The 15,373-nt window shown below is 49.0% G+C and overlaps 5 protein-coding genes across 5 annotated transcripts; 3 read left to right on the forward strand and 2 right to left on the reverse strand.

Annotated features, from left to right (window-relative positions):
* Positions 1-3,143: 3,143 nt before the first annotated feature.
* N7484_003619 (NRPS-like enzyme) lies at positions 3,144-6,531 on the forward strand (the record flags this gene model as incomplete). The annotated part of the gene is made up of 3 exons (XM_057114039.1): positions 3,144-3,569; positions 3,630-6,059; positions 6,121-6,531. 3 exons carry the CDS (start codon positions 3,144-3,146, stop codon positions 6,529-6,531), a joined length of 3,267 nt encoding a protein of 1,088 aa, XP_056974179.1.
* A 637-nt stretch (positions 6,532-7,168) lies between these two features.
* Positions 7,169-7,998, forward strand: N7484_003620 (short-chain dehydrogenase/reductase-like protein sdr; the record flags this gene model as incomplete). Its single annotated transcript, XM_057114040.1, has 2 exons — positions 7,169-7,534; positions 7,624-7,998. The coding sequence occupies 2 exons, from the start codon at positions 7,169-7,171 to the stop codon at positions 7,996-7,998; spliced, it is 741 nt and encodes a 246-aa protein (XP_056974180.1).
* A 385-nt stretch (positions 7,999-8,383) lies between these two features.
* N7484_003621 (cytochrome P450) lies at positions 8,384-10,103 on the reverse strand (the record flags this gene model as incomplete). Its single annotated transcript, XM_057114041.1, has 5 exons — positions 8,384-8,488; positions 8,544-8,633; positions 8,690-9,134; positions 9,187-9,770; positions 9,822-10,103. 5 exons carry the CDS (start codon positions 10,101-10,103, stop codon positions 8,384-8,386), a joined length of 1,506 nt encoding a protein of 501 aa, XP_056974181.1.
* Positions 10,104-10,762: 659 nt separating this feature from the next.
* Positions 10,763-12,501, forward strand: N7484_003622 (wax synthase family protein; the record flags this gene model as incomplete). The annotated part of the gene is made up of 4 exons (XM_057114042.1): positions 10,763-11,424; positions 11,487-11,792; positions 11,846-12,117; positions 12,182-12,501. The coding sequence occupies 4 exons, from the start codon at positions 10,763-10,765 to the stop codon at positions 12,499-12,501; spliced, it is 1,560 nt and encodes a 519-aa protein (XP_056974182.1).
* A 787-nt stretch (positions 12,502-13,288) lies between these two features.
* N7484_003623 (isopenicillin N synthase family dioxygenase) lies at positions 13,289-14,329 on the reverse strand (the record flags this gene model as incomplete). Its single annotated transcript, XM_057114043.1, has 1 exon — positions 13,289-14,329. The coding sequence occupies one exon, from the start codon at positions 14,327-14,329 to the stop codon at positions 13,289-13,291; it is 1,041 nt and encodes a 346-aa protein (XP_056974183.1).
* Between the last annotated feature and the right edge of the window lie 1,044 nt (positions 14,330-15,373).

Genomic DNA, 15,373 nt, shown 5'->3' on the forward strand with positions numbered 1-15,373 from the left:
GCCTCTTTTCCTCCCCCAGGGAGCCCTGGCGGAGCGATCGCGTTGCTGGAATGAATGCCTGCATACTAGATGGCTCACGCACACATGGCTCCCCACTATCCGCACATGTGGAACAGGGGTAGTTGGAATCGCACTTTGTTTTACGACGGCGGCACGTTTGGCATGCTAATGGGATTCTTTTTGCGCCATCGGGGGGCACATTATGCTGGAGCACATGGCGGTTCAAAATATCACTGTTCGGCTGATCAGCGAGTCGTTCTCTACGGCCAAGACGCCAAGCGACCAGTGGATCTTACCTTCTGGCAAAGCTTCGCCCACAGATGAAGCATTTATGCCGGCGCGAGTTTGTATGTATGACGAGATGGCGATTAAGATGCTCTTTGCGCAAAAAAGATTTACCACAGTCAGGATTCGTACAGACAAATGGACCTGAAGAAACAGCGGGGGCCCGGCGGGGTGGTGAGAAGTCCATATTCTTTCGGGACAAAGTCGATCAAGACGATCATGGGTGGATCAAAGAAGCTTCCCGCGTGTGGAGGGGTGGAGGAAAAAGAAAACCCCGGGAAACGAACAAACCTGGCAACCAGGGGGAGATCTAGGGTCTTAAGAGCCACTACAACAACCCTGCTGTGGCAGAATTTAGCAGATTTAGAGCTGTTCAAAGGTACGAGCTGCAGACTTTGGGAACGCCCCAATCCTACTGGAGCCACCCCGCGCCCATGTCCAATGGGGCCGTCGATAAATCTACAGTCGCCTGGACCAAAAATCACGTGGCACGTGCAGTAGCGTGAGGTATTTAATACCCACTTTACTGTTATTTACATAGAATCCACCAATCACAAACTAGGAAACCTTAATATTGGACGCCAAGTATTGCAAATCTGTGTAAATCACAATACATATGCATGGATCCACATTCATAAACATCGTGACTGGCGACTGTAGAGTTCATTTCGGATGCAAGCCATCGATGGATTACTCAACGACCTTGCAGCTCAGTGTTCGATGGTAGAGATGTCGTCACCTCAGCTCCCAGAGGTCTAAGTTCATGGAAGAAAGGGTGGTAGTTTGATCCAGTGCTCGTTTCAACTCATCCGCGCCCGTCAGCGCTAACAAGAAGGCGCTCCCCTAAAAGCTTACGGTACGAAAAGGGTAAACATCGCACGCCAAGCGACCATATTACCCGATCACTATGCTTTCAGGATTTTTAGCCAAGCGAGCCTCACTTTCACATTTAAAGACCTCAGAAGCTTTTCTGGCTATGTATATTATAGCCATGTGGCGGTCAATCGAACGCCTCCAGGACTCACCCGTGTTCTGTCCTCCATAGGCTGTTTCTTTCAATTCTGGTAACTTGGGACGGTACCTCGAGGTTTGTTTTGTTGCTCCTCGCCTTTCCGCCTGTCCGCCTACTTATCTCTCACCGGGGGCCTTATCTAAAACCTCGCGTCATCAAGATACATGTTAGCGCCAGGCTACTAGACGTCAAAGAATTATTTGTTAATGTGCTGTCGGACCCAAGGATTCCAATCCTTTGAGAGAATCACGGACGGTTACCTCGCTGCTGACTGCATACTCACCGGGTTGTGGCTATGCTCTGTCTTCACGCTAGCGTGCATAGTGAAGTAAGCGGCGCCACAGTTCCGCCTGCAGATTTTATTTGCAATATGGAATTCTCACCAACCTAGGCGCTCATATTTTTCTTCCTCTTCAACCCCATGTTAGCCTCGGACAATGAAGCATATGTGTCTTTTGTGTCCTGCAGTAACACGTGAGATTGACCCTTCGCCAAGTGTCTTCAACGCCAGTTGAGCAATCATTGCATCAATGATGACTTGCATGTGCCAATTAACGAAGGTTTACGGCAGTGTCCTTGAGGATCGGATCGACCTGTCATTTGTTGCTTCTATATGCCTAGAATGTGGGGGCTAACTGCTATCTATCTTGCGGACCGTCGCTGTGAAGTCAACCTCCGATACGCAGTCTATTCGGCCCATCGGGCTAAACGGGCAAATCCACAAAGCAAAGCATATTATCTTCTTCACCCTAATGCAGGTAGCGCGACACGTGTCCGGTCCGAGCGGCCACGCGAAGTACCCTGCAGAAGTATCGACTTAAACCACGAATAGCTAGCTATGGCGTCGATATATCTAAAACAAATTACCGTCGCACAGAATACCCATAAAGGGTTGATAATTATTTCTTGGACAAATTCCATCCAATCTCTTTGCACCTTACATGAGTTCCCGTGGCAACTAGGCGCTACGGACCCACTAGATTGTCTCACTAATTTTTCGACTGTATTCATTCGCGGAATAATCTAGCGTTCGTCGATTTTTCTGAAGCTATCCGCAATGCCAAACGCAGCGACCTTGGGACAATAACCTTGGTTGATTTCAGAATGTAGACTTGGCGAACCTCAATATTTCACAACGAATAATATATCTGGGATAAATAATTCAGAACTTTTCCGTTACACTTCGATCGCTTATTTCGACGTTCTCTATTGCATCGTTTCACACTTGTAAATACTAAACTGAGCGCCTAGGAAGAGATAAACAGTGCGTTTTGGTACAAACTAATCGGATTAAGAGAGTGAGACATAAAACCAAGCCCAGATTGTTAGATTAGGTAGCTTTTCAATCAATGTTGGTATTTTGTATTGCGCCATGGACTTTATAGGCCGAACGGGAGGGCTAAAGGAAGGGCTCAAGCAATCGCTAGTTCGCGGCAAATTTCAGTGGAAGAACCTGAATCGTGACATTTTGTTCTTGCTCAATCAAGACTATCCGTTCAATATTAGGACAGGTGAGAAATAAGGAGGTCAGATAGCAGCGAGGCTCATGTGCACCTTTCGTAAGAACCGTTCCCGAAGCCGAGTCCGAAGCCGAAATAGACGGAGCTAACCACCACAATAGCCCTATACATCATCATTTGGGCCGTATTTGCAACATGAAAATTGTTCCTATCCCTACCCCGACCGTTGAATCGTACTCGGGTCCATGCTAACATGGCTTTCCTACATCCAATTCAAAATATAAGGGAGATGTTACTCTCTGTCGTTCATGAGAGATCAGAATTAAGCAAGTCATTGCAAAGACACAGTCACGATCAAAGCAAGTATCTACTGAACAACCAGAATAATGGCTGCCACTTCGACGATGACTTCCACCACCACGAGCACCAGCGGGTCCATCACCGTTCAGGCTCAAGCATTGATTCCCTTTCGCCGGGCACCGATCAATTTGTATCCCGAGGAAGGAAAGGAAGCTGAATACATGCGCTCGCTGCCAGATCTTATCGAATTCAACTCGAAGGCCAATCCTGATCATCTTTTCTGCATTCAAGCATTGAAAGGTGCGGAATCTGTCCCAATCTCGAACCGGCAGCTGCGCGATGCTGTGGCCAGTTGCGGTAAATGGTTGCAAGACAACGTCACTGCACTGCAGCTTCCAGCGCCAGTCGAAGGGGATGAGAAAGCGCAAAAGGGCGCTCCAGTGGCTCTGTTGATGGACAGCGATGTTGGCTTGTTCTTTCACCAGATGGCTCTTATTGGCCTGGGAGTTCCAGTAAGTTAAACAATGAAGAGCCGTGGCCCCAAATTTACGGGGAAATTCTAACTATGCTAGGTGCTTTTGCTGTCTGCTCGTCTCAGCGTTACGGCAATCCACCATCTGCTCAAGAAGACGAATGCAGTCGCTCTTTTGGCCGCGCCTCGACACCAGCCAAATGCAGCCCAAGCCGTGGCTCTCATGAAAGACGAAGATGGAAAGACGATTGAATTGCACAAGCCAGAGCCATATAGCACTCACCTGGCCACTGCCGTGTCTGTTGACTCAATCTGTCATCCTTTCCACTACTTCAGTGAGAAAGATCGGAATGTCCTGATTCTTCATTCCTCCGGCACCACGGGCCTGCCTAAGCCAATCTATATCTCGCACCGGCACTTGGTATGTTTCACCACTTGCCACGACTTCAAGACGGAGCAGGAAGCGCAGGGAGTCAACGTTTCAACCCTGCCTCTTTATCATGGGTATGGCTTGATGGCTCCATCCCTTGCCATGGGCGTTGGCAAGACGGTTTGCTTCCCGCCTCCTGGTACGGTTCCTAACGCTCATGGCGTCATCAACCTCATTAAGAGCAACCAAGGCGCTTCTTTGATGTCTGTACCATCAATCCTGGAGGAAATCATGATATCGCCAACGGATGAAGGGGTTCGTACTTTAGCCACTCTAGACTTTGTTACCTTTGGTGGAGGGCTTCTGACCCCCAAAGTTGGTGATCGGCTAGCAGCAGCTGGGGTGAAGCTATTGAATCACTATGGAACAACCGAAAGTGGGCCTTTGTCACCATTCTTCGTTCCCACTGCTAGCTATAACTGGCATTTCTTCCGTCTCAGACGTGACATGCGAATGTCTATGAAAGAGATCGAGCCCTGTGAGGGTCAGCGACGCTTCCGACTTACTACCTTCCCATTTGGAGTGGATCAGCCTTTCGAGATTCAAGATCAGCTTATTTGTAATCCTGAGCACCCGGAGACTGATTTCAATTCCGTGGGCCGAACGGATGACCTTATTGTGCTCGCTACCGGTGAAAAGGTACTGCCGCAAATCCTCGAAACATCTTTGGTGGAGAGCGGTCTGGTGAAATCGGCCATTGCCTTTGGTGATCGCCAGTTTGAGATTGGTGTTATTGTCGAGCCTATCGCTCCCGTTAGCACCCCCGAGGACGAGCAAATTGTGAGGGAAGCGGTTTGGCCACTCGTTGTGCAGGCTGGAAACAAGATGGATGACCATGCCAAGGTCTCGTCATCAGATGCCATCATTGTAGTACCTGCAGGCACTGTCATTCCTCGCACAGATAAGGGATCAATTGCACGCAGGGAGGTATACAAGCTTTTCGAGGACCAGATATCTCAGGTCTACCAAACCCTCGAAACCCGCCCGATCGATCCTTCGGTGAAATCTCTAGATACTGAGAATTTGGAGCAGGGGTTGATAGATTTGATCCAGACACGAATTCACTGGAGTGTTCCATTGACTGACTTGGGCCAAGATGATGATTTGTTCGAGCGTGGCATGGATTCTTTGCAGGCCATGCGGCTGCGAAGATACCTCCTTTGTGCCGTCCCGACAACAATCAACGGCTCCTCATCTGCTGATCGCATTGGTCGCGATTTCATTTATGCAAACCCATCCGTTGGTCAAATGGCGAAGGCTTTGCGCGAATCACAAGGACCAAACAAGCCACGTTCAGCTCATGATGCGGCGAGGGAGCTGCTACCTCAACTTGTGGAAGCTCATGGACTCCACGAAGCATCGTTCCCGGATCCTGGGGCAATTGTGGTCCTCACCGGATCCACGGGAAGCTTGGGTTCTCACTGCCTAGCGGAACTGGTCAAGTTGCCCAATGTCGCCCGCGTGATTTGTCTCAACCGATCAAGAACCGGGGGAGATGGGGACGCGTCCACCCGTTTGGCCCGTACCTTGATTGATAAGAGCATACACCTGGATGAAGGGATGTGGTCTAAAGTGCAGACATATGAGACAAACCTTGCTGCAGACAATCTGGGTCTGCCACTGTCGGAATATGCGATGGTTCGATCTGCGGTAACCCATATCATTCACACTGCGTGGGGCATGGATTTTAAGTGGCAACTGTCTTCTTTCCGACCCCATCTGCAGACCCTTCACAATCTTCTCCAGCTAGCTCAAGATGGGCACCAGGTCCGGCCATCTATCAAGCCCCGCTTGCTCTTCGTGTCGTCCATCGCGACTGTTGGAGAGTATGCCACAATCAGTGGAGAGCGAATAATCCCAGAGGTACCGATGGAGAGCATGGACTGCGCAAATACCATTGGGTACGCAGAAGCGAAGCTCGCTTGTGAGTGGATTGTTGAGCAGGCCATACGGGAGCATCCAGATGAAGTTGAGGCCTGCTACGTGCGACTTGGACAAATTGCTGGAGCAAGGAGCACTGGATTTTGGAACACTACTGAGCATTTTCCGGCGCTGATCAAGTCTTCCGTACTTGCGCGCGCATTGCCGCAATTGCGAGGGGTGAGTGTATTCTCGATTGTTTCGGTCTCTTGCGAATCAAGCTAACCAAAGCTCATAACAGACCTTATCCTGGATTCCAGTTGATGACGCAGCCAATGTGCTGATCGACCTGACATTCAGCGAGCAACAGCCTTCGGTGGCTTACCATCTCGAAAACCCTGTCCGGCAATCATGGAGTGATGTCCTGATCACACTGGGTTCCCAGCTAGATATTTGCCAGTTCCTGCCATTCGAGGATTGGTTGAATCGGGTAGGGAAGGCGGAGTCCAAGGGCGGACCTGGACAGAATCCCGTTCTTCAACTAGAGGAGTTCTTTCGCGAGGACTTCAGGCGCATGGCCTGCGGTTCAGTCATCATGGCGACCGATGAAGCCAGAAAGCGATCGGAGACTCTGCGCTTGGTTGATGCCGTGCCAGACGATGTCGTTGCTTCTTATGTTCAATACTGGCGTACATCGGGATACCTGTCATGATAAGATGGTCGCTGATTTGAGTTTGTTGATTCATTAGATCATATCCTTGCGTTCTTAGAGTCTTTTAGTCAATCAAATAAAGCTGCATTAATCTCAATCACTGTCACCATACTTGTCATCCCCTTGTGCTCGGACATGATTCGATGATTCAAAAGTGTAGTTATCTCTGGTCGACGAGACTGGAGGATGAATGGGAAATATTTCCGAGTCGAGTGGAGGGATTCATGTATCCCTGTTTACTTCGGCTGGCTTGCCGATTCTTTTGCACCTCTGCGGTGCATCGTTGCATTGCTCATGTGTAAAGCATATCACTTGCTCATGTACAGGTGAGTCTCGACGTAAAAAATGTCTCATCACCCCTGTACAGAGTGTGGGGCTAGATTCATCATCTCATTGGTTGCTCATAGCGGAGTGACTTGTTCTTTGTTTGCGGTTCCGGTGGGATGAAGCCGTTGGCGCGGGCGGGCAACTTGAGTGTCTAGAGCTCAACCTTCCATATTTGAAGAGTGTCGGCACGATGGGGGAATCTGAGGAAATATTTTATTTTCATCCTACGACAAACGATTAGTTGATCTATTATCTCTGTTCACATTTCCCGTGACGTTAGTTTCGTCTTATCCGTTCAACAGCCGAAGTTATGGCTGCTCTCGCTGGCAAAGTTGCTATCATTACCGGTGGCTCTAAGGGCATCGGCAAGGCCACAGCTCTTCGTCTCGCGCGTGATGGCGCAAAGGTAGCTATCCAGTACCTCTCCGATGACCAAGGCGCCCAGGAGGTGGTCAACACAATTGGAGAGGAGAACGCCCTAGCCGTCAAGGGCAATGCCGGCAACGTGGCCGACAGTGACGAGTTGATCCGCCGTACGGTGGATAAATTCGGTCAGGTTGATATTCTCATTGCCAACGCTGGCTCGTTGCCCGTCCGAGACTTAGCGAACACCTCCGAGCAAGACTTTGATGATTGCATGGATCTGAATGTCAAGGGACCATACTTTTTGGTTAAGGTACGAGCTCCAGAGCATTAAGATCAGAAATTAGAGTCTGGGTCAATAGTATTTAGGAGAAGGGGACATTGCTGATACGATGATTGTAGAAAGCGGTCCCTCATCTCCGCCCCGGCGCCCGCATCATCCTGGTTTCCACAACCCTGTGCCACGCCTCCACAATCAGCCCTCCCTACCTTCTTTATTTAACCACAAAGGGCGCCATTGAGCAGATGGTTCGTGTTCTCGCTAAGGATCTGGGTCCCAAGGAAATCACCATCAACGCGGTCGCCCCGGGTCCCACCGACACCGTTCTGTTCACCCGTGGCAAGCCAGAACCCGTGCTGAACGCCATCAAGAATCTCAGCCCCCGAGGTCGTTTGGGTACACCGGAGGAGATTGCGGAGGCCATGGCGTTTTTCAGCTCCCCGGCTAGTGGCTGGGTCTCTGGACAGATTTTGCGCGTGAATGGCGGTATGGCTTAGATAGAATGCGGTGGTTGGAAATGTACATGTTGTCCATGTTGTGCGGTTCTAGAGTATAAGACACGTACATGTCTCTTTGAATCTTTCAAATAAATCTACATTTTCCCACTACGTTAATTCTATCCCAAAATTTGAAAAGAACATACATGTTAGATTCAGCTTTTAAACACGACTCAAAGCATGGTTAAGCATGCAATGCAGGCTTGGGGCCACTGTGAGCCTCAGGATTTCGTAAAACGAGACCACTCAGCTACAGTAGATTTATCAGAAGAAAAAAAAAACGAAAAAAAAAAAAGAAATAAGCCATTAATCTAGAAACTCGACCAATGTGATCTGGGAAAATCTATCTGCAAATATAATCAATATGCAACAAACGTTGCCTGCGTCATACCAGGTCCTCTTCTCTATACTTAATTCCTACGCTCAACCCTGTTTGGTGAACAAACCAACGATTCTTGACATCCCATCCGTCACCATTGGTGAGTTCGAGCTACATTCATATTAATGAGCAATGTTTTAGGCAAAATATGAAGATAGCAACGTACCTCATAACGCTGGAAGAGTGTCGGGATCAGTTTATAGATCTCGAGATATGAGATGTGCTTCCCAAGACACACACGACGACCCGCACCAAACTGGATATTCGTTAGCTTGAACAGGTAAAGAAAAGATTATGATAATCAGAGCTCACCGTCATAAGCGCACTGTCCATCTTCTTTCTTGTCTCATCATCACAAAACCATCGGTCTGGATTCCACTCCTCACAGTCTTCACCAAATGTTTCTGGGTCTCGATGAATAGCCCAGGCACTGATGCCCACTATGGATCCACCAGGAATAGACTGTCCACAGATAACAGCCCCCTCAGGCGGCACTACGCGCTCGAAAGGCAACCCAAAAGGAGGGTGCAAGCGACCCGATTCTTTAATGACTGCATCGAGGTACGGAAGCTCACGGCTCTCCTTCCAGGTGACGACTGGTGAAAGTCGGCCCTCCTGACGAGCGACCTTCAGTTCCTCGAGGAGCCTTGCCAGACACTCAGGGTGCTTGAGGAGCTGGTAAATGATAGTACGAAGCAGGATAGCTGTTGTATCGCTTCCTGCGCCGATGTTTGACGTGGTCCACGCAGTTAATGCCCTGCCATCTGTTAGCCATGAAAAGATGAATAGGACTAGTATACAATGTTTACCATGGTGGAATGCTCGGGTCTTTCTCAATCGCCTCAAGGAACCGTGAGAGAAAGTCTCTCGAATTGAGTTCCTCCCCTGTCGCAACCTCTTTGCTCTGGTTTTGTCTCTCGGCAGCTCGAGCTAAGGCAAAAGCAACGACCGGGTTGACCTTCTTTGAACGAAAGCGCTCGAGAAGAGGGTTTTTAGCCCACAGCCAGTCAACCCAGGGAATCTGTGTAACAACTGAGGCAGTATTAAAGAATGTATCAATGGCATGGATGATGCCATCTACATCTTCGCCGCTTTTCAGAAAGCCGAGGCGCTTCGAAAAGGTTAATTCGCCAATCACATCAAACGCGAAGTACTGAAGCCAGCTTTCCAGGTTGCAGATACGCCCGGGTTTAACAAATTCTTCATCAAGCCGCTCGAACAAATATCGCATAGTGGAGTCGACGTATGGCTCAAAAGAGACCAAGTTGGTCATTGAGTACATCCCGGCGATAGGCCTTCGCAGCTGTCGATGGATGTTTTCATTTTGCGTCGCGAAAATGGTTTGGACAGGCTTTCCTTTCACATAGAAGGCTAGCGCCCGGTAGAAATCAGACTGTCCAATGAATAAGTAAGAATTTTCCTCTGACTCTCATGGCTTTCATACCTTGCCAAAACTGCCAGCAAAATTGTAGATGTTTTGGATCTCTCGCGGATCAGTCACAGAGATCATGTTGGGTCCGAAGCGCACCAGTCGCCCGTATTTCTTATGCAAGCCACTATGAATCTCATGAGACTTATTGGTCCAGACCCAGTATGCTCGAGGCACATTCGTGAAGGCAGAAAGCAGAGGACCGGGTATGTGTCGAAGTCGTAAATATCCACGAAGGAGTAACGCAGCCAAGAAAACTACCCCTAGAGGCAGTAGTACCGATAATGAGAAAATCATTGTAGATGATGCAAATTGGTTGTTTCCCTTCGACCCGAAGAGCTGAGGAGCGTGAGAACGAAGAGAGCCCTTATATAATTCGGTGGACTGGGGGCTCCGGATTGCGAATCACGATTGCAACTGGGTTATCTGGGAATTTTTTTGTAATATCACGGTCGTCGATAATGAGTCTATAAATGCCACTGTGCAATGACTTCGTTGTAATTGCATACTGGCGGGAGTTGCGTATAGAGGCCCAAGGTCCGAGGACCTGAGTTGCGCAACCCCGAAGCCGACCGTGGAGCCTCGTTCCTTCGCGTCCCCAACTTGTTCTTTCTCTTGCTCTGGACAACACACAGACCAATCAAATCATTACTACCAAACTTTACCAGCTAGTTGCGTATAATCCAAGACCTGAGTTCTGGAGACCCTAGTATCTCTCTCTCTATGCCAACATGGTTTTCACGGCTTTGACACTGCCTTGTCAACTCGGGGTTGGGTGGCCTCCTACGCTTTGGTCCAACGATGATGGCACAGCGGAGTCGGCTCCAGCATTCTGAAAGTGCGACTCCTAATGGTATATAACATCGGCATCGGCGTTCACTTTACTCAATCATTCACCAACGGCATCGGACTCGGACTCCAACCAATCACCTCACAGATCAATCTCATTCATCACTATGCTAGGCCAGCTGTTCTCACCTCTGGTCACTCCACTAGACTGCCGGCGGCCAATGCCAGCCTGGTTCCTTCCCTCATTCCTCGCTACTGGTACCGTCACTTGCTTTATCCCCACGAAAAGCCGATGGGTTCGGCTTGCCGTCGGCGCCCCAATCTTTGTTGGTCTTCTTCTCCACGCACCCAGCTTCACCACCGGCGAAGTCGCTCTTGATTTTGTTACCGGGGTCTTCATGACTGGTGCCGTCATCAAATGGCTTGACTTTGCGGTTTTCCATGACCCCGGTAAATCTTTCTGGCGAGTGCCCAGTATTCGGCCTCGTGTGAGATCCAACAAGAGAGACTTGGAAGCTCAGACCCCCATCAAGACCAAGACCCAGGCTATCGGAGAACATGTCAATGGAGATGCCAAGGTTTTGTCTGCCTCTGCTGCTGCTCCTTTGTTCCTGGTGAAGGTGAAGGAAGGTGAACACCCGTCTGTCCCTGTTATGGTCACGAAAGATACCGTCACCCTGCCCGATGAACCCACCGGTCCAAGTGCCAACGGCTCTTTGCTTGAGCGATTGCAATGGAGTGTGAGCTTATGGTGTTCGACTCGAGGCATTGGCTGGAACTGGAAGGTCTCTAATGTCCCTGAGCCGGTCGAACCTGGTTATTCTCGAGTGTAAGTTGCATGACATTCAAGTGACTCATAGCATACGTGCAGTTTTACTGAGCCTTTTACAGCAAGTTCTTGCGCCACACTCTTCATCGGTTCCTCTTGGCTTATCTTGGTCTGGACTTTGTTCATTCTTGCACCCGCTGGTATACATTGAGCAAGGGGGGCTCCATGCCCAACATCTTCTCTGAGGGTCCTCTGGTACGCACTGCGCTGGGTTGGTTTGGTGCCTTGGAAACATACAACGCTCTCCAATTGCCCTTCTATCTGTTTGCGACTATCACAACAGCAGTAGGACTCTGCCGACCGGAGCAATGGCCTAATCTCATGGGATCATTCAGTAACGATATGTGGAGCGTGCGACAATTCTGGGGGTGAGTATACCATTCAAGGCGAGACACTCCGATCCTTACTGACACATCAATAGGAAATGCTGGCACGGACACCTTCGCCGTGCCGTTGTTGAGCCATCTCGCATTGTGGTCGATTTCCTACGACTTCCAAAGGGATCCAACGTCCGTAAATACGCACAGCTTTATATTTCCTTCTTCATCTCCGCCCTCACACACCATGCTGGTGCTTACCTTGTTGGCCGCAACACTGGTGGCATGTATTCTCTCTGGTTGGGCCAGGCAACAGTAATCATGTTCGAGGATGTGGTCATCTACTATGGCAAGAAACATGGCATCAAGAGCAGTCGTGAGTACTCCATACTTGGTGAGATTGGTCAGCACATCTAACAGTGATCAATTCTTGTTTTTAGCTGTTCTCAAGGCTCTTGGTAAGCTTTGGGTGTGCCTTTGGTTTTGTCTACCAACCAACTTCCCCACCGGTGCAGGTGTCGTCATCAACCAGGGCATGGGACTTGACCCAGCACCATTGAACTTCTCTACGGCTGCCGAGTTCCCGGCTTCGCCATGGGCTATGACGAACCTGTTCAACTTTGTTGCCGATCGTGCCACAGTATTTTGGATGCTTAGCAAAGCCATCAATCTTCTCGAGGCATCTAGCCCCCGAGATGTTTTGGAAGCCGCCGCCGGAGCATTAGGAGCAGCTGTGTGGAAATACAGTCGCTCTGTCTAGGCTTCTATTCTTTCTTTTAGCGTTTTGATTGTCTTATAATTTTGATGAGCTAGAGACTCGGCGTTCTTGGTTGTTTTGCTCGGATCTTGGAAATGGCTACCGTTCTACATTGACTTTTTCTTTTGTCACATATGATTCTTTCTTTCTTTTTTGAACTTCCGCTCGTAAATTTCAATTGAAAATTCTCTCACTTCATATTTGATCATGCTCATCATCTTTTGGAAACATAGTAACATATCACCAGCTCTGATATTCAAAATTTGAAGATAGTGCTATTTTCTAGTGCGAGGTATCTCAAGTGGACTTAAAGATGAGATTGATAGTTATCTCAATATGCCTTCCCGGTGCGCTGAGGATAAGTGATTCTTCTAGCATACCTAAACATGCAGAGTTGTCTGATCATAGCCAACCTACTGAAAATTATTTCATCGACATCTTATTTAGCTAAGCTCGACCATTTAGCGTGAAAAGTGATATTGAACTATATTTTTTCTCTCATCAGAAAGCAGCACTTGACTCAGAGTCAGTCTAGCGAAAGCTAACAAGATGGGAAACTATTTAGGAATTTGAAGAATGATTCACTCTTCCATCGATTAATTCGACCAATTATAGAAGGTTCGATAAAGTCAATAGATAGTATTGGAAACGATTGCTAGATATGAGATGAGATCGATATGAGGAATTCTGGAGTAGTTCTAAGACACACACATGGAAACAGTAAAGGAAAATTTGATCTTATATAACTCTGCACGTCGATTAAGAGAACGCAACATTCATCAGAGGATATTCACTTCTTGCCGTAGCTTTCGGTCATGCGGTGCAGCATGTGTTTCTCCGGTGTCAATGGGTTCGGGTCATTTGCCTCGCTGCCATCCAGAGCCCGAAGCTCAGTATCCGCGTTGCCGTCGAAGAAGAACACAATGCTATACCGATCCCAGGGGTTGCGGTTGATCACACGGTGAACACTACTGACATACTCGTCGCGCGTCCAACGACTAAGCATGTCACCAACGTTGACCACATATGCCGAGGGATTCGGCGGAACAGCCACCCAAGCCCCAGTGCGGGAGTCCATGACCTCCAAACCAGGACTCTCATCTTGCAACAGCAAAGTGATGGCTCCGAAGTCAGTATGCGCACTAGCTCCGTACTGGGGCTGCTCAGTCGAAGTGGCGGGCGGGTAGTGCAGGATACGCATCGGAGTAATTGGGTTGTTGGAGACAAAGTCATCGAAGATTCCTGGGCCATAGGGCAGGGTTCGCTCAATTATCTTCAACAGCTGCTTGCTGAGGGTGCTAAGCGCCTGATGGTATCTCTCACAAGGCGAGCGGAAATCCGCATACGGTAGCTCGGCCTCGGTCGGCCAGACGTTGCGGCCCATGAAGAACCTGCCCGCCTGAACACGAGGGTCGTCGTCTGGAAGATCTTCGCCGACATACCAGCCCTCCTTAAGATCGGGCATGATACCAGCCTCATAGGCCTGTGAAGCTAGCACATCATACCCACGATGACCGCGGACGGTCTTGGAGTCGAGGGCCTTTTTGGTCTCAAACGGCAGGGAGAAGAACTTTTTGCCCCCATCAAAGACGGATTTCTGCAGGTATGTGGAGACCCCGTGGCCAGTGATCTGGAAGAATCCAGTGGAGCGGCAGGCTTCTCTGACGATGGGTATAATCTTCAGTGCCTCTTCGGAGTCTGGATTTGCGAGAAAGGCTGAGATATCGACCGTCGGTATCTCAAGTTTAGGAATAACTTGCCCAAGCTTGGTCATGGGAGTCTCAAGCTTGGAGGCATTGATATTCGGAGGATCAACAAGTCCAGGAGCCATCTTAGTGTGTACTATTGCAAATATGGCGTTTTGTGCTTCGAAATCTCAGACTTTGATAGTTTGGTTGACTTTGTAGGTCTTGATTCCTGGCTTCTGAATAACAATGGGTGTTCTCTTTCGAAATTGTACTCGTATATATACCCACGCCTTGGCTACTCTGACTGCGTGAGATAATCCCATCAGTGTCGTTACGGGGAGAACGACCCCGAGTATAGGGATTCCTTCAGTGTTCAAAATCATCGGATTGGAAGCATACCCAATCACGAACCGATCCATCGGGTGAGAAAAGCTGAATGGGCCCATACGATCAAGCAGCGGAAGGATCCATCTCCAAATCTGGTCAATCAAACGCCAGGTATGACGACAGCACGGAGCTCATTCATTCCGGAAGCAAGAGGGATGTGGTGGAAAGGTCTGCTAATCGATGCGGATTCGGATTCGGACTCGGAGTAAAACAACAATGGCCCAGTGTGCCTTCAAGAGTTGATTGGTCCGGATTCAAAGCGCAACGGGTGCTTAGTCATTATGTTTTGGCCCCATCGTGCTGCGGTAAAGATGTAGCTAGCAACGATTAAGCACTACGCACACCTGAATGCGTCCAAGCGCGATATCCCCCTGCTCTATATCCAGTCATAGCCTTGGAGTCCATGGATATTGGGAGAGGAGCTCGCGGCCCCAGGGGTTGAATACGCCTTCGGACCTTTGGTTGTCAACTCACGGGTCATCGATAACTCGTGGATCAGTATTCTAAGTGTGATCAATGTATGTGCAATATTGGTGAGGTACCATTTTCTTAGCGGAGTGTGCTGTAACAACCAATCGAAGTCTTTTTCAAACTCTTTCCTACTGTGTTCAATGACCAAATACTACCCACCTATGAGATCGCGGTCCTGACGTGGAACGAACGGATTGTGCCAGCCGCTATGATTTCAAGTAGGCGTCCATGAATGCGACAGTAGAGATAAGAATGATTTACATGGTGAGACGAACGGGCGATGAAGATTTTACTGCTGCATCGAATACTGCCTTGGACCCTTGAGGGAG

Source organism: Penicillium longicatenatum, assembly GCF_028827895.1.
Source record: "Penicillium longicatenatum strain IBT 33135 chromosome Unknown contig_2_segment0_segment0, whole genome shotgun sequence".
NCBI lineage: Eukaryota > Fungi > Ascomycota > Eurotiomycetes > Eurotiales > Aspergillaceae > Penicillium > Penicillium longicatenatum.